Source organism: Parasteatoda tepidariorum, chromosome 9 (genome assembly GCF_982258835.1).
Source record: "Parasteatoda tepidariorum strain Cologne lab strain chromosome 9, Ptep-v5.0, whole genome shotgun sequence".
In the NCBI taxonomy this organism is placed as follows: Eukaryota; Metazoa; Arthropoda; class Arachnida; order Araneae; family Theridiidae; genus Parasteatoda; species Parasteatoda tepidariorum.
This window is the reverse complement of record NC_141763.1, coordinates 87,928,133-87,950,571: the sequence shown is the minus strand read 5'-3', so window position 1 is coordinate 87,950,571 and position 22,439 is coordinate 87,928,133. Positions and strand designations below refer to the sequence as shown.

At 31.2% G+C, this 22,439-nt stretch overlaps 2 protein-coding genes across 2 annotated transcripts; both read left to right on the top strand.

Moving 5' to 3' along the window:
* The first annotated feature begins 1,237 nt into the window (after positions 1–1,237).
* LOC147804309 (uncharacterized) lies at positions 1,238–4,366 on the top strand. The gene has a single exon (XM_087151516.1). It carries the CDS (start codon positions 1,238–1,240, stop codon positions 4,364–4,366), a length of 3,129 nt encoding a protein of 1,042 aa, XP_087007642.1.
* Positions 4,367–4,387: 21 nt separating this feature from the next.
* On the top strand, positions 4,388–5,908 carry LOC147804308 (uncharacterized). The gene has a single exon (XM_087151515.1). The coding sequence runs from the start codon at positions 4,388–4,390 to the stop codon at positions 5,906–5,908; it is 1,521 nt and encodes a 506-aa protein (XP_087007641.1).
* Positions 5,909–22,439: the final 16,531 nt, after the last annotated feature.

The following is a 22,439-nucleotide window of genomic DNA, read 5'->3' as shown; positions in this document are numbered from 1 at the left end:
AAATTACACGTAGGTTCTTAAAGTTAGACTTGCGAAATTTTATGAGTGTTCAAAGTAGTATACTCCAGCGCAAATGCAAGTTTCCAGAAATCTCAATCATTTCTAAGAATTGATTTATTCGTTTATTTTATAATGTCACTGAGCAGCAGTCCCAATTTCTTTTTTTTTTTGGGGGGGGGGGGCTACTAATAATGTTTACTTCGTAGCCGCGTAATTTTGAACCCAAGAACCCTGTTTATGCTTAAAGTAGTTTTCAAAATGAAATATAGATGGCAGTATAAAGTCACGTGAATAGTAAATGTTAATTTTTGTTTTATGTATATGTAGTTTTAGTTCTCTATGTGTTTTGTCTCAATGAAGTTGTGTAATTAAAACCGGCATGGTAAGTGATTATTTTCCCCGAGACGAATAAACCTTTTTTCATTTGTGGCGCCATTACGTGGGGCAGATGTGGATGACTCATGTAAGTGACTTTGATTTTTGAATTTGTTTGAAACTTGAATAGAATTGAATTTTGAATTTGGGAACTTTAGAATTGAATTTGAATAACCATGTCGGTCAGTGATAATGAGACAGATGAAATTGATGAAAACTCGAAGAAAAAAAACCATTCAAAAGAGAACAACATATAGAGCAATAACGACTAAACTGCTTAATAAAATAGAATCCTGTTATAAAGATGAAAATTTAGATGATGAGAATAAAATTGAAGAATTACAAACCTTATACGATCAAATGAATGAAAAAGAATATGAGCTTGTAAAACTTAACATAAAGATAGAGGGATTTATTTCCGTTGACGAAATTGAAAGGGAAATAATTTCGGTTGATGAGTATTCGGAGAAAATTTTAAAATGGAAAAGTAAAGTTAAACGAAAAATTGATAAAGTTAATGAAGAAACGCAATCGGTTTCTAGTCACGAAAATTTACCTCTAAGTTCATTAAATAGAACTCCCATGATAGAACACAAAAAATTGATTTCTTTACCGAAATTAACTTTGCCTAAATATTTTGGAGACCCCTGTTTATGGCTTGAATTTTGGGCCCAATTTGAAGATGCAGTGCATAAAAATACCGAATTATCAAATGTCGAAAAATTCCATTACTTAAAAAATTCGTTGGGTGGTTTGGCATTAAATTCTATTAAGGGATGATTTGACAGATTCTAATTATGACAAATGCATAAAATTAATATCTGATAGATTTGGACGAGAGGATCTTGTAATTAATGGTCACATGACTAAACTCCTTAATTTAGAACCCGTGAAAAACTCTTCTAATTTGAGAGCGTTTCGAAATTTATATGATCAACTTGAAATTAATATTCGTTCCCTTGAAAGTTTGAAGGTCACATCTGGTTCGTATGGCCAGCTTTTGTGTCCCATAATTCTAAAACTATTACCTCCTGATGTTAGTTTGGGATATAACAAAATAAAAGAATCTAAAGGTCAGTTTAATGTAAATGAATTAATGAAGTTTATCAAAATCGAATTAGAATCGAGAGAATCGTCATTACAGCTAACACAGCCAAAAATTGATTATTCCCCTCCATATCATCGTTCGGCAAACGAATCATACGCGAAAAGAAATAATCCGCACACTTCCGCCTTAACTACTATCATAAAAGATAAAAAATGCATATTTTGTTTTAAGGGACACGATTCTTTAAATTGTCGCTTATTATCACTTTTTGAGAAAAGGGCCAAATTAAAAAAAGAAGGTCGCTGCTTTAAATGCTTATGTAAAGGTCATTTGAGTGTAGAATGCCAGGAAAATGTTCGATGTAAAAAATGTATGAGTCAAAATCATAACGAACTGTTTTGTTTTGGGAAAGAGAAACCGATAATAACAAATCACTCAGAAAAGCGAAATGAGGAGCCTGCAGCCGCGCCTCAAAATCCTGAATCAATTATTTCTAGTATTGCGCATAAGGCCAATAGTCAAAACAAGAGTATAATTTTGCCGACGTGTTCTGTAACTGCGCGTAATCCAAATAAAAAATGTAATTCTAAAAATATTTTAATGCTTTATGATTCAGCTAGTAGCTGTAGTTTCATTACAAAGGAATTAGCAGATAGTCTTAATTTATTGATTTCTCGAACTGAGCGATTAGAAGTATATACATTTGGAAATAACCCAATTCAAAAAGATTTCGGGGTCACGACAGTTAACCTATCTCATATAAATAATCCAAGCAGATGCGCGAAAGTAGAATTATTTATTACTGATTCTATTTCTCATTGCCACGTGCAGGCTCCGAATGATATGATTAAAAGAATGTTAAAGGAATTAAATTTATCATCTGAAGAATTGTTTTCTTTTGAGGGAAAAGAGAAAATTCACATTTTATTGGGATGCGATTTAATGTGGAAATTTTATACCGGAAATAAATTAGAATTTTCTAAAGGGCTTTATTGTATTGAAACTTTATTCGGTTATTGTATTAGTGGAGTTACGCAATCTATGAATTTAAGAACTCAATCAGTTAACGTTTGTATTTCGGAAAGAAAAAATTTTACGAATTCAGATGGTGATTTAAATGCTAATTTAAGGAAACTTTGGGAAATAGATAATTTGTTTATTGGGAAGGATGATAATAGCATTTTAACTAATGATATGGAAATTTTGCGACGCTTTGAAAATGAAATAAAATTTGAAAATGGAAAATATGTGGTTAGGTTGCCTTTTAGGGAAAACATGAATATTTCTGATAATTTTTCGAATGCTAAGAGGAGGCTCTGGAGTTTGACTACCCGTTTTGAGAAAGATCAGGCTCTCTTTCAGGATTATAATGAAGTGTTTAGAGAACAGTTAAAATCGGGTGTAATTGAACCTATTACTATTGAGAAAGGGATTTCGTCAGACCATATGTATTACATGCCTCATCATCCAGTTATCAGAAGGGATAAAGAGGAATCGCGTACAAAACTACGCATTGTATTCGATGCATCTTCTAAAGATAAAAATTGTTATTCATTGAATGATAATTTAGAGGCAGGTCCAAATCTTAACCCTAATTTGTTAAATCTTCTTTTGCGGTTTCGACAGAATTTTATTGGAATTATAGCAGATATTGAGAAAGCGTTTTTGCGCATTTCTTTAAATAAAAACGATAGAGATTGTCAGCGCTTTCTTTGGTTTGATCAGATGCCGCCAAATGAGATTAAGATTTTTCGGAACACTACAGTTGCGTTCGGGGTTAAGTCTTCGCCATTTTTATTAGCCGCTACAGTTAAGCACCATATTGAGAAATTTAAAGGGTCACACGAGTTAGCATACGCGGCGTTAAACGATTGCCTCTATGTCGATGATTTAATTACAAGTGTGAATAATTTAGAAGACGCTGTTGAACTGTGTAACGACGCAAAGAACATTCTTATGTCTGCCAACATGAACTTACGTGCCTTTAAAACTAACAGCATCGAACTATCGCAATATTGGCAAGAAAGGAAATTCGAAGAACCTTCCAAAAATAGTTTGATTCCTATTAAGGTACTAGGTGTCATATGGGACACCGTGGAAGATGAACCGAAATTGGATTTATCTTCCATAAACTGTTCTCTCTCAAGTACTATTTGCACGAAGCGTGCCATTTTGCAACTATCATGCATGATTTTTGACCCTATCGGGTTTATAGCTGCATTCACGATTCGAGCAAAGATATTGTTGAAAGTTACTTGGCAAAGAGGACTTGGATGGCATGATGAGTTACCTAATGATTTGAGAAGAAAATGGAAGAAATGGACATTTGAAGTTCCGAAACTGGAAGACATTATTATACCTCGTTGGTACTTTCCTAGGTCTAGTCGAGAGAACATCGATTTTCAGATACATATTTTCTGCAATGCTAGTGAATTAGCTTTCGGTACTATAGCTTACCTCAGATACACCAATGAATCAGGACAGTATGAAGTTAGCTTTGTCCTTGCAAAAGCTCGAGTTGCACCTGTTAGGAAAATTACGTTACCGAGACTAGAGCTTTTATCCGCTGTCCTTGGTGCAAGAGTGCTACACTCCTTGAGAAGTGTTTTCCACATAACGAACAATTATTATTTATGGAGTGATTCCATGGTGACTTTACACTGGATCAAGGGGTGTGCTAGCAATTGGAAACCCTTTGTAGGGAACAGAGTAATGGAAGTTCAAGCGAAAACTGAACCAGAAAATTGGAGACATTGCTGTGGTATCGATAATCCTGCTGATTTGCTGACACGTGGGTGCAATGCAAGCGAATTGAAAGAAGGAGATAAATACAGGCATGGACCTCCTTGGCTGAGACTTGAAGAGTCAGAATGGAATAATGGTAAAGGTTTTAGCTCTTGGAATAGCAAACACTTGGACGATGAAGTTCGTATTGAGAAATGAATCAAGCCCATGAACATTAATATGAATGATTGCAAGGAAGAAAGCCAGCCTGATTTTATGAACGTCATAAATAAAATTTCGTCATGGACTAAATTGCAAAGAGTATTTGCCTGGTGTAGAAGATTTATTTTAAATTGCAAGTTTCCAGCTGCAAAGATTAGTGGTTGTTTAACAACTGCAGAGATTCAAAATTCTAGAAAATCTCTGGTGAAGATAGTTCAAGAATATGCTTTTGGTACTGAAATAGAATATCTGCATAAAGAGAAGACACTCCCAAAAAATAGCAATCTGTTGCCTTTGGCACCCTTTCTTGACTCATCCGGACTGCTCCGAGTTGGTGGAAGATTGAAGAATTCCAATCTTTCTGACCGTCGGAAACATCCAATACTTCTCCCAAAAGGTCATCATTTATCAACGATAATTGTGAGATATTTTCATAAAAGCCATCTACATGGAACTATTCAAATGACATTATCAGCATTAACGCAAGAATATTGGATAATTGGTGTCAAGAATCTTGTCAGAAAGACAATCTCCAGTTGCGTAAAATGTCATCGTCAAAATGCTAGAATTTTGACACAATTTATGTCTGATTTACCTTCAGTAAGAGTAACACCTTCCCGAGTTTTCTCCATTGTTGGAACTGATTATGCCGGTCCTTTCCAAGTGAAGTCCAGAAAAGGAAGAGGTGTGAAGACTATGAAATGCTATGTTTGTTTATTTGTGTGTTTATCCACAAAAGCAGTTCACTTAGAACTTGTAAGTGATCTGACTTCTGATGCCTCCCTATCTTCTTTAAGAAGATTTACATCTCGACGTGGAAAACCTGATCAGATACACAGTGACTGTGGGACAAATTATGTTGGTGCGTATAGAGAGTTGAAACGCCTGATTGCATCACTCTCTTCAGATGAAGGTTTTCAAGGCTATCTTGCAAAGGATAATATCATTTGGAAATTCAATCCTCCTGCGGCACCTCATCATGGAGGATTGTGGGAATCTACTGTTAAATCTATGAAGTCACACCTTAAAAAAACTGTCGGTGAACAGATCCTCACCTACGAAGAATTCCTAACCCTGATTGCTGAAGTAGAAGCTTGCCTTAATTCTAGGCCACTTACCCCTCTGTCGGATGATCCTGCTGATTGTGAGGCATTGACGCCTGGTCATTTCCTTATTGGCACTTCATTGACATCAGTACCGGATTCTGATCTTTCAAAGGAAGTGATTACACCTTTACAACGATGGAGGTTAATGCAAAAAATGAAACAACAATTTTGGAAACAGTGGTCAACTGACTATCTTTCCACTCTTCAAAGGCGACCGAAATGGCTCCAAGTAAAGAAAAATCTTGCTGTAAATGAACTGGTGCTAATCAAAGAAGATGATTTACCTCCACTGAAGTGGAAGTTGGGACGTGTGCTAGAGACTTATCCTGGAGCAGATGGTAAAATCAGAGTGGTAAGGTTGAAAACTGCAAATGGTGAGTTAAAACGTCCTATTGTTAAACTTTGCCCACTGCCTATAGAATACAAACTTTGAACTCATACGAACTTTGAACTGTTAATTTTAATTTTTCAGTCAAATTTAATTTTCATTTTAAATCAAAATTTTATGATGGTTGATATTAGTCTGTAAGTGCATTTCATTAGATCAATTTTGTTTTTGTTATAGTTAATTTGTTTATTGTTTGTCTACGATTCACATATATTTCATTTAAAGTTGATTTAGTTTTGTGTGAAGATTCTTAAACTTAAAATTTTCTGTAATTGATTTATTGCTGCTTTATCTTTGAAATTAAAGTTTGAATGAATGTATAACATTTTATGAACCCCCTAAGGGTTCATGGCGGGGGAGGATGTTTATGCTTAAAGTAGTTTTTAAAATGAAATATAGATGGCAGTATAAAGTCACGTGAATAGTAAATGTTAATTTTTGTTTTATGTATATGTAGTTTTAGTTCTCTATGTGTTTTGTCTCAATAAAGTTGTGTAATTAAAACCGGCATGGTAAGTGATTATTTTCCCCGAGACGAATAAACCTTTTTTCAAACCCAATCCAAAATACTAGTGAACTCCTGGATCATGTACTGGGAGAAATTTGTCTTCAGGGAGGACTTTTCGATGGAACTCACCAAAATTTACGTTACATTGAGAGGAAAACTACGAAAATCTCCCACGGTAGGCTTGACAGTCAGTGACTCTCTAACCCATGATCCATATACCACTGAGGATATTTCACGTCAGTGCTCTGGTCGGTGCAGCCTGAGGCAGAATTTGCCTCGACCAGCTATGGCTGAGATTCGAACCCGGTTCACTTCAGTGAAGGCAAACACTCTATCCCTTAAGACATTGCGGCTCTCTTGGAGTTGACAAAAAATACATTTATAGATTTATCAATCGCTTCTTCAGAATGTAAAAGCCATCCATTTAAGTTCTTTTTAAGATTAAAAAATAGCCAAAAGTCACACTTAGCAAGATCAGGTGAAAAAGGTATATGTTCTAGTGCTTTAATGCAATTTTGTTCAAGGAACTCAACTAATAAACTTGATGAGCAGGAAGATGCATTGTCATAATGAATCATAAGTCATCTGACAGCCACTTCTTGGAGAAGTTTTGGAATACATTTGGTAGTGTACCAGTTTGCAGTTACTGTCTTCTGTTCTTACAACTTTACGGCTTGGTCCAGTCCTGTACATCTGAAGAAAACGGCATACATTACTTATCTTTCACAGGACCTCACAGGACCACAGGAAAACGGCATACATTACTTTATTACTTTTCGTTTGTCTTTTCGCCCTTGTAGGCGTGGGATCATCTTAAAAGATCCACATGTTTCTCATTGTTTTGCATTGCATTATGTACGTTTCATCGTCTGTTTTGGTTTTCCAAGTGATATGGTGGCCATCATAATTTAGCACTTTGAGGATTTCAGTGCTGATTTGACTTGCTCCTCTGTTTGGTACTCAGGTTAGGCGTAACCGAACAGCAAACTATTTCTTCCCATGTAATATTTAATGAATAATCTTATGTATGACCGCTGATTCGATGTTAAGTTCCTTCTTTATTATTCGGTAGGTACAGCGATTATCATCGATTATTATTTTCCGTAAGGCAGACACATTATCCGGGATTACTGATAGCGGCGGCTTTCCTGTGTGCTCCTTTTCCCAAAGAGAATTGCAATCTAGGCGAAATTCTGTATACAGTAGTACGAGATGGATCTTTATTTCCAAATGCTAATTGCGACCGTTATATTTATTGTTCCTGATTTAATCATATTTCGAAATCATGGAAAATCAAAGTAAGATAAAGTTTTTGAGTCAAATCCATTTTCTCTATTGTCTAAAATTTATTCTACGAAAAAAAAAAAAAAAAAAAAAAAAAAATTGAAACTAAGTCAATAAAAAATCGTAAATCGTCTGCTGTGCCAAAATCGCTTGCATTTTTAAATCAAACCGCTAATTTTTCTTAGCTATTTTTCGTTTGCGTGTATCAAAAAAATTTCAAAACTTAATTCTATCCTCAAAAAATGATGAGAAAAAAAAATTCTAAAAGTAAAAAGTTTTTTTTTATTGTAAAACCACTTGCCACTTCTGAATTAATAGTTCTAGTGATTCATGTTTTGTTATATACAATTAACACGTTGCTGCAAACTTTTAATTTGACGATTTTGCTCAAATTTTTTTTCCAATTGTGTATGACTGTCACATGAAAGTAAGTGTCTGTCATATGTTTCGAAGTGGAAATTATTCCATTTAACTCATATTTTTTCCATGAAAACTTTCAGCTGCTGTAATCGACATTTGTTCGCGGCTACATTTTTGTTCTTTTCCCAAACAATCAGAAAAACAACTGATATGTTGTCTAGAATGTTTCATCTTTCTTTCGATGTATTACTGAGTATTAAAAGGAGCAGAACGGCTATAGCAGTCATTTGCCTACATATTGCCAACAATTAGATGGCTATAGTCGTTATTTGAGTCAACGTAAACAAAAAAGTAACAAAAGAAACATTTATTCGCTTGTAAACAAAACAAGACAATGTGAAAAATGCTCGAATATTGGTGTTTAATTAGATGTGCTGTAGTTTTGATTCAATAAATAAAAACTTTCTTCGGAGTTGGTTCGTACACAAAAACGCAATTTAGTGTTCAGATTATACAAAAGGTTCTTGCTTACAGAAACAAAACTATTGTATGCCAATTTATCTGTATTTAACTACGTTTTATTCACTTTGTTTTGATATATTCATGCACTCAAACTATACCCGATCCTTCTTTGGTTGAATATTCACTTGCTTAGAGGCGTTAACAGGTACAAATCAAGCATTATACTTGTTTTTGCTTAAAACCATTACCACTCCAGAACTGTTATTCCTGTCTTTTTAAACTTGGTTTGATTTTATTCAAGATTTAGAAAAGAAATGGATTAATAATAAATACGTAACAAAACTTCACTTGTGTATATAGCAATATTATAGCTTAATCTCCTTCTCTACAAATAAAGAGTAAACAAATACTTTTTTCTAATTGCAACTCTTTGAGCAATAAAATGTAGAAGTATTAATATGGAAACTACAAAACAACTTTTAATTTAGTAAAAGATGAATGTCAAAAAATTTATTTGTATGGCTATATTAAGTCTAATTTCTCTTGCGCGAAATTTCTTAAGAAAATTATCTTTATTTTATTGCTAGTGCATACATTCTGTACTTAATGAATATTTAAGTGTAATGTATGTATATTGTGATTTAACTAACAAAAAAAAATATTTATTTTATACTAATTTAATCAAGCCAAAATTTCTTCGTTGAACAAACCTTCTTCAATTGCGTATTTTGAAATAAAATTACAGAGCTATAGGTGAGAAAGAATTTAATATTTCGATAGAGATATTGTGAATTTAAACTAGTACCGTTTCTTATAAATAAAAATTTAGTGTTATACTAAACTTCTTTCTGTTTTATAACACTATTAATTCCATATTTCAGAACATAATATTTTAGTTTTTAGAAACAATATACATAAACAATTGCCCCAGGTGGTTTTCTGAATTTCAAAAAGCAAAAGCCACTTTATTCTCAAAATCAAAAAGTGCTCACCGTAAATTTATGAAGCATTTCTTATCGTAAGCTATATGATACATACGTGCTTTTTTAATAGTTAAATCGAAATATGCAAATACAAACTTAAGTTCTGAATTTAAAATATTTATATTTTTAAACTAAATGTGAGGCCCTAAATTAAATTTTATTTGCAAAATAAATTTGCATAGAACAATCTTTTTGAAGTTTTTTTTTGTAAGTAGTAGTTAGTATAAATACTAGTTAAAAATAATAGAACAAAGAATATTTTTTAAAAATAATAACTTTAGTATTTTTTGCTAAACTTAACTTCTTTTTCTTTTGTAACACTAATGATTCCTTATTTTAAAACTTCGGATTTCAATTTTTTAGAAAATATGTATAAATAATAGTATCCAGGTGGTTTTTTAAATCTCAAAAAGCAAAAGCAACTTTATTTTTAAAATCAACTACAAGTACTAACTGCAAATTTATAAAACTTTTCTTATGGTAAGTTATATCACACAAAAGTTTGAACAATTTTCCTCCTTTATTTCCTTAAAGTGAAACGTGCTTTTATGAATTGTAAAATAGAACTATGCAAATGCAAAGTTAAATTATGAGCTTATGTAAATTGTTTATTTAAATGAAATATAGGAAACTTAAAGGAATTTTTGATGGTGATATCAATTTGTACAAAGATTAAACAATTTGCCATAAAAATTATCAGTATTTTAATTGTTCATATTATTTTATCAAATCTTGTAAAAATTTAAAATATTCGAAAAACTTTTTTTTTTCATTTTTTATTTCCAATGAGCTGCACAATCGGACTTGCCGATGAGCAGACCTAGTGCGTCCTCCAGAGGGTTTTTCCACTCTTTCAGGACTACCACAATGGGTGAGATACCGTTAGTCATGTTAATTTGGACGTCTAGTTTCTGCCACACTAGATGGCAGCACAGAGACTCTATTTGGATGCTAAAGTGCACAAAGAATTTAATTTTGCCGGAAATGCCAAGAGCCAAAAAGGCACTCCATGGATCTTTTACATGCCGCTTAATCATACGACATGACCGCTGAGGATTTTCTGCATCCCGAAAATCCGGTGTCTGGGCCGGGGATCGAACCCGCAGTAATAAATAATTTTATTATACAGAATTTTTTCTCTCCATACAACATAAATGCAAGTTAGTTCCATAAAAAACGTCCACAAAGGTAAATTTCGCCCAAAAATTGAATAAAAATAAAATAAAACATAATTTTGAAATTAAAATTTAGTATGTAGCATGTAGTTATGGCACTAAATTCTGTGTATATGGTAATATATGGTTGGTTTAATATAGTGTTCATCAATAATATTGTTTGTACTGATATTAAAATCTGAAAAAATGATTTTACTGCTTTCTAATGTTCACAAAAATTGTGAACAGTGCACAAAAAAATAAATAAAAAAATAAAATAAAACACACAGTAGTTACTTTTTACATAATGATTAGTTTTTAATGCTGAGTAAAAAGTAACAATAAATTCTATAGTAGAAAACATGTTTTTCAAAGAAAATAAAACTGTTTAAAGAAAAATCCAGTTTGTTTATGTTTTAATCGTTATCCGCGCACTATAAAAAATTTCCATTACTTATGGACTTTCTTCATATATTTCACGTTTTAAAGCTGCTCAAAACAGTTTTTCTCTGTTTCTTACCATAATCTTAGAAAAAATTAAAACCGTCCGTTTAAGTTCTAGATTTTGCCATATAGTTTTGCTTACAGTAAGATAACTTGATCTATTTTCAAATCATTTTGCTAATATTTCCTTTTGCTCCTATTTTCAGTAATCATTTTATGGTCTTAAATATTGTATAAACAAAATTACAATTCAATTTTATTATCAAATTGATACTCTACCTGAGTAGTATCTGTTTCTATACCGATTACGCCCCAGACTCGCAACGACCACAGTGATGTCGCAAAACATCTTGAGTTTTTGACGGATAATAGGTATGAGTCCCCTTCCTTTCAGGTTAAACTTGGGAGGTTTGCGTGGTATTCCTTTCCATGCAACGTAAGTGAGGGTTAGTTCCTCAAAAAAAGTCTTTCACGAATTCAAATTTTGCCCAATACTTGATCCAGAAGATCCCTAGTCTTTTGGATTGGGTTCAAAATTATTAGGCTACGGTGTTAAATTAATAGGTTACGACCCAAAATTGGATAGACTGTTTAACGATGGTTATAAAATAAAACAACCCAAATCCGTCAGCACAAAAAAGAAGATTTATTCAGTGAAAGTTGTTTTTGTTTTGTTTGACTTCGTAACTTAAAATATAATCTGCTTAATTATTTTAGAATACTTAAGGTTAGTTCTCGAATCATTCAGACAGCATTTTAGAACTTAAAAATCCAAACCTTAATCCAGAAATTATTAAGATATTAGTTTTTTTAGGAGTCATTGTACTTCATTAATAGTATACTGTTTTGAAATTAAATAATCCTCAATTTCATTTATTTTCAGGAGTAATATTTAAACTTGAAAAAGAAATTAAATACTGGTGACAAATGCACTTATATGACGAGAAAAAAATATTCTTTAGAAATTTCAATATGCAAATTGACTAATCGGATTAAATATAAATACAAGAAAGATACTCTAGCAAAGTTATTTGCTGTGAACTTCAAAGCTGGATAAAAATTCTCAAAGTATTGTGAGAAATTAAATCAGTGCAATTTAATTTAAAGGTCGATGACATTATTAAGATAGTATTAGAACCTTTTTTCTAATTCGCACAATAAAAAAATAAATACTTTAAGGCAAGGGAATGAAGTTTTATACTGTAGTTCATTACTTAAAAAAAGAAACCCTGTTTTCAATCTTTATAATCTGAATCTCGTAAAGCTATTTGTGCAGTTAATTAAAATGTGTTCACATTTCAGAAAAAAAGTTTCATTATATCATGCTTAATCAAAATTCTTAACTAGTCTTGAAGGCGAAGATTTTTTCCCTTCCCCTTCCGCCGTCTTTCATTTCCGTTTTTAAATCTGTTAATGAAAATAAAGTCAGAAATGCGATTTTTTTTAAATCTAACATTTTATTAAATCTTTTTTATACACTTTATTAAATTCCTAGGCATGTTTTCAGCCCGCAATATGTATAATCAAATAATTTTTTTAAAATTTTATTTTAAAGCCGTTATTGAAGAGCCCACTCAATTTAGGGTTTACGTCTACCAATGTTCAACTCTGTAGCCTTGTTATTTTGAACGCAATCCAGAAGACAAGAGAACTCTTGGATCGAGAATTGGGAAGAATTTGACTTATTGGAGGACTTTTTGATGGAACTAACCCGAATTTGTATTACATGGAGAGGAAAACCTCGAAAACCTTCCACGGTTAGTCTGATTGCAAGGGGACTCTCACCCATGATTAGTCTACCACTGAGGATATTTTACGTCAACATTGTGATCGGTGCGAACCAGATGCGTAATTCGAATCGAACCGCTATCGGTGGGATACGAACCCGTTAGCTTCTTTGGCAGGCTAGAGCTCTATCCCTTAAGCCTCCACTTCTCAATAAAAAAATAATTAATAAATACAATTTTTTTATACATACAAGTTTTCTGCAAATGAAAATACCTGAGTTGCGGTGGCTTAGGAGATAGAGCATTTATCTCTGAGGTGATCCAAGTTCGAATCTCAGCGGTTTGATGATTGATACGAATTCTGCTCCTTGTTCGCACCCAGCACAGAGCTGACGCAAAATATCCTCAGTGGTAAATGGATCATAAGTTAAAATCTCCTTTCCGTTCAGCTGATCGTGGGTGAATTTTGTGGTTTTCTTCTCCATGGGACACATTTTCGAGCTAGTTCTATTAAAAAAATCCTCTAGGAAGACTAGCTTGTCCAAATGCTTGATCCAGAAGTTTCCTTGTCTTTTTGTTTGAGTTTAAAAATACAAGGCTAAGGAGTTGAATATTGCAAGAATTTTTTCTGTTGTTCAACACGAGTCATAAAATGAAGCTATGATATTAGTTCTATGATGATAACAAACTATAAAAAAACAATGCTTTTAATAATAATTTACGTTTATGTTACAAAAGGAAACGTTAAGGTGTCTGTGTGCCTCTTTTATAGCTTCAAAACCGTTTGTGCTCGGATCTTGATAATTAAACAGTGGGTATGAGGGGAAATTTTACCCTATATCTTAAAAAAGGTTTACAAATTTAAAATAAGGTATTTTAAATTTGTATTTAAATAATTAACGTCCTTGTAGATAATATTTGACGTCAACGAAAAATTTATGTGTAGTAATAAAAAGAATAGTTAATATGCATGTATGTCTCCGTTATGATTCCAGAATTGTTTGTTGCTAGGTTCCTGAATTTGCGCTAGTTTTCTGAATTTCGGGTGGAATATTCGGGGAAGGGAGATTTTTTAATATCTAAGTCATCAAAAATGATTTTACTTGGTATCAAAATTAACAGATTTTAACAAAACTTTCAGATATAATAATTTACGTCTATGATAAATTTCTGCAAAGGAAAAATTAGCTTGTCTGTGCAGACTTCTTATAACTTCAGAATTGTTTGTGCGATTTTAAACTGTTAGTTCTAGAGGCAATTTTAATTCCAGAACCTAAAAATAAATAATCTTAAATTTTAGATTTAAAGTATTAAACCAATTTTAATTCTTGTTAGAAATATATCACATTCGAACAGAGCATTTTAGTTACTTTTTCATCTTAAAACTTCAGTCAAAACGAAGCCTCTATTGTTGTTTTAGCTCTATCTTTTCAGGTTTCGGCAAAATAATTTTTAAGCCAACTTTTTCGTGAGTCACCCTTCCCTTACATTAAGTAACAGCCTTTAAGGATCTAATACAGATATTGACTTGATTATAAAGATAAATATTATTAAGCAAATGTTTCTTTATCATATAAAAAACAAACAATGATTCATTCGATTTATTAAGATTTTTTAATTTACTCTTCCTTCTGACTGAAATTTAAACGGACTGATTTTATAATGATTTTATGACCACTTTTTTATTGCTACTTCACCTGCGCTGAAAAACTATTTGAAAAAAAAATAGATTAATGATTTTTTTTAACGATTTATTCTGATTTCTTAGTTTTAAAAAATTCAATTTACGCGAAACTGAGACAAAATGCTTCTCTAATGATTTTATTTCCGCAACTTTGAAGGTTTCAGTCGAGTTGAAAGCTTGGTTATTGTGTAAAATTGTAAAAAGAAAGAAAGAAGTCAATAATTAGTATAATTTTATCAGTTTTATGTTAATGACAGTAGATTTTCTTTGCTTATTAAGTAAATTACTTTTAAATACTTTCTTAACTTCTTGACTGAAACTTTATTTGAATTTATTCGTATGGCTATTCGTATTCACTCCTATGGCTATTATATGGAAAAACTCTGAGCTATATAATAAAAAATGGAATTAAATTTATATAATAAAAAAATGGAATTAATTTTTTTTTCTGTCTGAAGTATTAGCATTTATGGTTATTTCTTTTACCTTATAAGTTAGCTAGTTTTAACTACATCTGTTATCATCAAAGCCTCATTTATTAAAATTTTTAAAATACTAAAAACTTTTGAATTTAACTAGAAAGTCATATTCAAAGGTTAAAAAAATTATTTGTTTGGTACATTAGCAATTGTTTAAATACCGAAAAACTTTCAATTACTCTCCTTTATTTGTTCACTTTAAATCCTTAAATATGATGACACACGCATATGTAGCTGAAGTTAAATCTTGGATTGAAATTAAACGAAAATGTTCTGTAATGGAATTTCAAATAATGGAAATATTTTTCTACACATAAAAAATGACATTCTCAAAATAATATTTCAAAATAAATTTATATTTAAATCCTTCTTTTTCAGTTTGAATTTGAAATTATTATCGAAAAGGAAAATGTTAAATGATTTGTTTTCTAAATATTTAAACTTAAATAGAACTGTTATTTTGACAAATAAATTGCGTTGAATTGTTGGAAAATATATTTTCAGAATAAAATACATTTTTTTGAAATATCATAAACATATTTAATTAAAGCCATTAAAAACAAAACATATTAAAAAATTAAAAAAGATTAGGTTTCATTTTTTTATTATGTATTCATATTCAATCAAATAAATGTATATTTTTTTAATATTCGATCAAAGGTATTTACTTTTATTCACATTTAATCAAATAAAAATTCTTTTTTTCAGATTGAATCAAATTAGTAATTTTTTTTCGGATTGAATCAACTAAATTTAAATTTATTTATGAGCAATCCAATTACTTTAAACTTATTCATACCCAATATATAAATTTAATATTATTCAATTTTAATAAAATGAACGAACATGCTTAAAGATGGAAAATTATTGATATGAAGAAAAAATACTTTCAATCTCCAAAAATCAAACTATCGATTCAGTTTGTCAGTAGTTCTTGGAGACTGCTCAGTATATGGATTCTATAAGAACATGCACTGAGGATCAATATTTGGATGTCTAGATTTTTTAATATTGGTCCTAGAATGGCCTATATAGGACCAATATGTCAAATATACGGCCTATATTGGAGGCATAATGAATATAAAATATCGGGTGAATTTGGAAATTCTATATAGGGCCGATATTGGTTGTAAAATGGCTGAGAAATATTGGGTGAGTCGGACAATTAAATATAGGGCCAATATCGGTAAAGTAATAACTTTTTAAACTCTCACTAAGAGAAGGTTCGAGAATATTGGTCCAATAAGGGCTGCTCCAGAGAACAGTCGGTTGTTTCGATAAACTGTCGAAAAAAACGAATAGGAACTATTGCCTTTTTTTATAAATCTGTATTGTACATGGAGAATCTGTATTGGTGTAATATGCAATTGCAGGGAATCTGACTTTGAAATTTGTTCCATGTTTTTTAATTAAGCTGAAAACTGCTTGCTTAAAACTTTGCATACCATTTAATATTTAAATAAATTTCGAACACTTACAAACTTGGACGGGAAGGTTGGGAAATCATACGAGCTTAGAATTGTATTGCGACCCATTTTGGAAATTTAGTTGCCTGCCTTTAGGGCAAGATTATTATTATAAACTTGTCGTAGCTATGTTTATCATTTGTATTTTTTATCAATTTTGTGTATTGATACAGATCCCTAAGCAGCAAAATAACTTTGTCCCTCATTGGAATAATATTCACGAATCTTAGTTCAATGAGGGTTCAAAGAGCAGCTATTTTTCTGATATAGACAACATATAGAAATTTACGATTAACCCTATATTTTACAACCACTTTACAACCAATATCGGCTCCATATCGAGTTGTCAGATTCACTCGATATTTTATATTCAGTATCCAGCCAATATAGGCACTAAGTAGGCCATATATAGGCAATTCTAGGGCCAATATTTTATTTTATAAGCGTCGTTGAATAGCAATTCCAATTTTGAGTTTACGACTGGTAACGTCTCAAGTAGTAGCCTTTACAATTTGAATCCAATTCAGAAGACAAGGGAACTGCTGGATGAAGTAATAAGAAAACTCTGCCTTCGTGGAGGACTTTTTAATCGAACTAACCCGTATTTGCGTTACACGGAGAGGAAAATCAAGAAAACCTCAAGGGTTAGCCTGACGGTAAGGGGACTCTTAGACTTGATCCGTTTACGACTAAGGATATTTTGCTTCAACATGCGGTCGCTGGTTAGAAAAGACAGAAATTTAAACTCATATCCCTTAAAAACTGTTAATATATAAAGAGTTATGGAAAAAATACCCTAACTAGAAATGGATTGTAAAAGCATTTAAAATAAGAATTGTTGCTTTCTTACTAGCATTAAGGCAGATTATTTCAGAAATTAAAGCATGCACAATAATTGTTTTCCTTTTTTATTCAAAAATCTATTCTAAAAGAAATCTCTTATGCAAAAATTATTAAATTCATTAAAGAAATTATTAATGTTTTAAAATATATTTAGCTTCCGAAACATTAATTTCTTACAATGCATGAATATTTTTGACTGATATTTTATTTTATTTATTGAGGATTTTTTTTAAGAAAAAAATCTTCTTAAGCGTTACTTTTGAATGAAAAAAATATTATCAATAAATAACAGTAATAAACCATCATTTCACTATAGGATTAACTTCTCACGTCTATGATTTAATGCTTCAATTTAATTTTTTCTTGCGTGAAAATAAAATGTAGCAATCTGTTAAAATATATTACTTGTTTCTACAAAGTAAAATGGGTACAATTCTTAAACGTTGCAGTTTGAAATAAATCCAGATTTATTGTACCGAGAATTACTTATATTTTTTCAAACCCATAAATTCTCTGATTCACAAAGCTTAGCCAGAGAGTCGTAAATGTATTAAATAACTTTTACACACTTATATAATTTATTAGAAATTGTACGATAACGTTTGAATAAATTTAAGAACATTTTCACACTTATGTGAGATATTTCTTAAAATGATTTAATGTTAAGAAAACAGTTATCAATTAAATTTGTATTATAGAAGAATTTATTGTAATAGACTGTTAAGAAACGTTCATTGTGTATTCCTTATTTCATACATTAGCAACAAATATTATTGTTCTACATTATGTCAAACCGCAAAAAAGTTCTAATTATTGGAGTTGTTAGCGTTTAAAAAAATCTGTCTTATCATCCTGGACGGAGATGAAAATTCTGGCAAAATTACCTTACTGTATGGTAAGTCTGATTCGTTATCATTATCATTCTGGACATTATCTGAACATTATCATTCAGGTTATTAAAACGGAACGATACGGTATTTCATTTATCCATTTTGTAATTTTTCCGTTCATATGGTAATCGTTTACCGGAAATTCTGGCTTCATTATTATGGTTCTTATTATCAAATATTTAGTAAAAAATATAAAACTTAAAATACGCTTAACTGATTAAATGATTTTCATGTCATGCTCTTAGGTATTACGATAAAATTCATTAATTTTATCACAGTTATCAAGTTCTATCATATATTATAAAACCATAATATATAGTTAATTTTACAAAAAACATTACCAAAGTGTTTCGGTACAAAAATATTAAGACTTTTGCTGTTCCCATAGAGGCAGTAACATGATACATTTTGCTTCATTCTAGTAGTTTTTACCACTTTTTTCTCAGTGTATTTTTGATCTAACCATAAGAAAGTTCTAAATATTGAAATTATTAGCATTTTAAAAAATATCATAAGGCATATCGCATCTAGTTCATCATTTAGTAAGAAATACCGTTAATAATTGTCTTTAATTCATATGCATATATATGTTGCATTCTAATTTTAATTTTTCTTGAAAATATTATCCAGAGTATCCTCAAACATTTTTTCCTAAAGCATTCCTAAAGCACTTCTAAAACCATTTTTTTTTCAAAACTATCTTTTGGTTTTGTCCACTAAATAAAATAAACCATATTATTTCTTGAAATCATAAGGTCGGGATAATCTGGTTTGTTTTGCGTTGGGCCCATGTTCAAGGGGTTGATGACCGCCTGACGAAGACTCACTGTGAACGCCTCTCAAAAATGGTGACTGGTGCAAGATAAATCTGTCGGGGTCGCAAAGTCCTCAAATTCCCATTGGGGGTAGTGATGGAATCGAGATTGATCGTGCTTTTTTTCAGGTCAAAATTAAGATCTGCAAATGGAGGGATTGTGTGTGAATATGTCCCTCCTGTTAAACTGGGTGATACGTATGTGATTGTTTTTGCCACGTTTTTTTTAGATTGTCTAGACTCCATTTTAGTTAAGAAACTCCCACAATGCACCACGATGAGGTTTCGAGTTGGGGGAACTTTTTGTCATAGATTTGAGAGTTAGCGTATTGTCACAAATCACGTGGTTTCTATATGAAATTGTTCTCAAAATTAATGAAATACATCTCAATGATTGCTGAATTGTTAAAAGCGTGAGTTTTACTTCTCAGAGTGCAGAAAATATACTAAAAAGTTTTTTTTTATTGTTGATAAACTGATGAAGAATTTAGAATAGCATTCAATAAGCCTTATCAAAATATTTCACTTATTTCACCGGTCATCAAGTCACACGAAGGGTCAAGTTACAAAGATTTTGACCACTTTTATTATATATGCGATAAAGTTTAGAAATAAGCACTATAATTTAAAAATCAAGAATTTCCGGTAAACCGTTACCATAAACTAAAACTAAACTCAGTGACGCTTCAGCCCTAGAGGGCCAAGGCCTACTGTGCCCATCTCAGTTTTCTTGACCTTGGGCTCTGGGGTGCAGGAGCAGATGTTCCGGTCAGGTGTTCAGCCGAACGTGGAACCCCCAGTGTTTAGTTCCCAAGCATGCTTGGTACTCATTTATCGACCCACTGATCAGATGAAAGGCTGAGTCAACCTTGCCAGGCCCGAGGATCGAACCAGGGACCTGTGGCACGACAGCACGAAGCGCTACCGCTCAGTCACCGGGCATCGACCGTTATCATACGAATGCAAAAATTACCAAATGAATGGTTTAAATACCGTGAATTTGGTTTTATTAATCGGAATTACAGTTTAATTTCACCATAAATATCATTAATATACAGTATGGTAATTTTGTCACACTTTTTTTCTCCGTGTTGAAATGTTTTAGATGTGCTTTTAGGAAGAGGTAAATGAATACTTGTTACTTGACGAAACATGGTGTGTTTATTCAAATCCTAATTTAATGGGATTTTTTATTCATTAAATGTAGTTAATCTTTTTTACTGAGTCACTTTATTAATCCCACACGGATTTTAATCATAATCACTGTAATTTTATTAATCTATTTCTTTTTGCTTGATAAAAACAATTTAACGAATTCCTAGCAGCAAAATAAATCGGAGCTTTATCGGATTAATATACGCGAATCTTGGTTTAATAAGGCTTTTAAGAGCCATTATTTTGCTGATATTGGTCCGATATAAAATTGTCACATTAACCCGATATTTTACAGCCACTTTTCAACCCATACAGAGCCTATATAGAATTGTCACATTCTCTCGATATTCTATAATCACTATTCAGTCAATATCGGTCCTATATAGAAAGTAGTCCTATTCACCCGATATTTTGCAACCACCTTTCAACCAATAACGGCTCAATATAGAATTGTCGTATTCACCCGACACTTTATAGATATTTTTGAACCAACATAGGCCCTATATAAAATTGTCCGATTCAAACTGTTATTTTAGTCCCTATTTAGCTAATAAAGATCGCATATAGAATTTTTATATTCACACTATGTTCAAATAATATTTAGCCAATATAGACCCTATTTAGAATTTTTCCATTTTCTCTATATAATATAGTCACTATTCTGTCAATATCGGCCCTATATAGAATTGTCCGATTCCCCTGATATTTTATAGCCACAATTCAGTCAATATCGGCCCTATATAGAATTGTCCGATTCACCCGATATTTTATACCCACTATTCAGCCAATATAGAAGTATAAGAATCATATTACGATATTTAGGCTTATTATGTTAGGTAAATAATAGGTTTTTAATGTTTGTCCTGAAATTGTTTTCAATAATTGAATATGATTCATTTTTCACTAGGGTCCCTTATAGGCTTATAGTGCTGGATAGATATTAGGATTTCTAGATTTTTTATTAATGGTCCCAGAATGACTTTCAATAATGGATCACGATTGATTTCTATCTAGGCCCCTTTTAGATCTGAAATATTGGGATGTTAATACTTTGTAATATTGGTCCTATAGTGAAATTAATCTTGGTCCAATATTGAACATCATTCAAAGACTCATATTTAAAATTAAGACATTCTAATATTCGTCATTCTGTGCATGTTCTTATAAGATCCATAGTTAGTCAAATTTGAATACAACAGGGGCAATGATAAAATTGTTTCTATGGGTGCTATAGTCGTTTCTCATATAAAGAACTAAAATAATATATTAAATGATGTTTAAATACGCGTAATACTCACTTCATTTTAACAAAAAGGAAGTTGAAGTTTTGAAAATATTCATGAATTTCAATGTTTCATGCTAAAGTAAATTGCTTGAAAATTGCTGTTATTTCTCAAGGGACATTTTCTTAAGTGAAAGTTCATTTTCGATGTATTTCAAAATTTCATTTGCATACTTAAGTTTTTTTTTATTGCAACTCTTCGTGAGTTTAATTTCTAAAAGGATAAATATAAGGATAGAAAATGATAAAACGAAGATTAAAAAGTAATTTAAAAAGTCATGGTTGTTTTATTCATGAGTGTATAAATATTTATTTTGACTTTTTTTGCTTTAGTTTTAACATGAAAACTTAGATATGGCAACATTTTAATGATGCGTTTTTCATTTTTGATTTAAATATTATCAGACTCTTTGTGCTTAAACAAAAATATCTTTAATAAAAGAAGAAAGTGGAATTTTTTAAGAATCTACAATGACATTAGCTGCTTAGGTAATTATTTTTTTATTAAATTTAGCGATAAATATTTTTAAACAAAAAATTTCACTAAATCAAAATTGCTTAGTTTTACTTTTATTTATAGAAAAAAAATCAAACTCAAATAGTAAAATCTAATAAAATTATTTAGGTTGAAAAATGACTTGTGATGTAAAAGAAATGACTTACACTTGAAATGACTTACTTGAAATGACGTAACATGACAAGTGTTTTTTACACCAGATTTTAAATTTTTATCTTTCTTTCCTCATAGTACTTAGTTATTTTTTCCTTACTGTAATTGGGGATTTTTCTTCAAAATGAAATTGAAAAATAAATATTATGGAACTAAAAATTCTGCTTTTTCAAAAACGTTAAGTTTTACTTCGACTTGCAGAAAAATTCAAACTCAAATACTGAAACAAATAAAATAAGTAAAATTGAAAAATGACTTGTGATACAATATAAATGACGAACACTATACGTAATTTTTTATAACATATTTTAAATTTGTATCTTTCTTTCCACATTGGAATTAGTTATTTTTTGTTGAATTTCTTTCACATT

Excerpts from the sequence above, each read along its gene's own strand:
- LOC147804309 (XM_087151516.1), top strand. The coding sequence starts at position 1,238 with ATGACTAAACTCCTTAATTTAGAACCCGTGAAAAACTCTTCTAATTTG.
- LOC147804308 (XM_087151515.1), top strand. The coding sequence starts at position 4,388 with ATGAATGATTGCAAGGAAGAAAGCCAGCCTGATTTTATGAACGTCATA.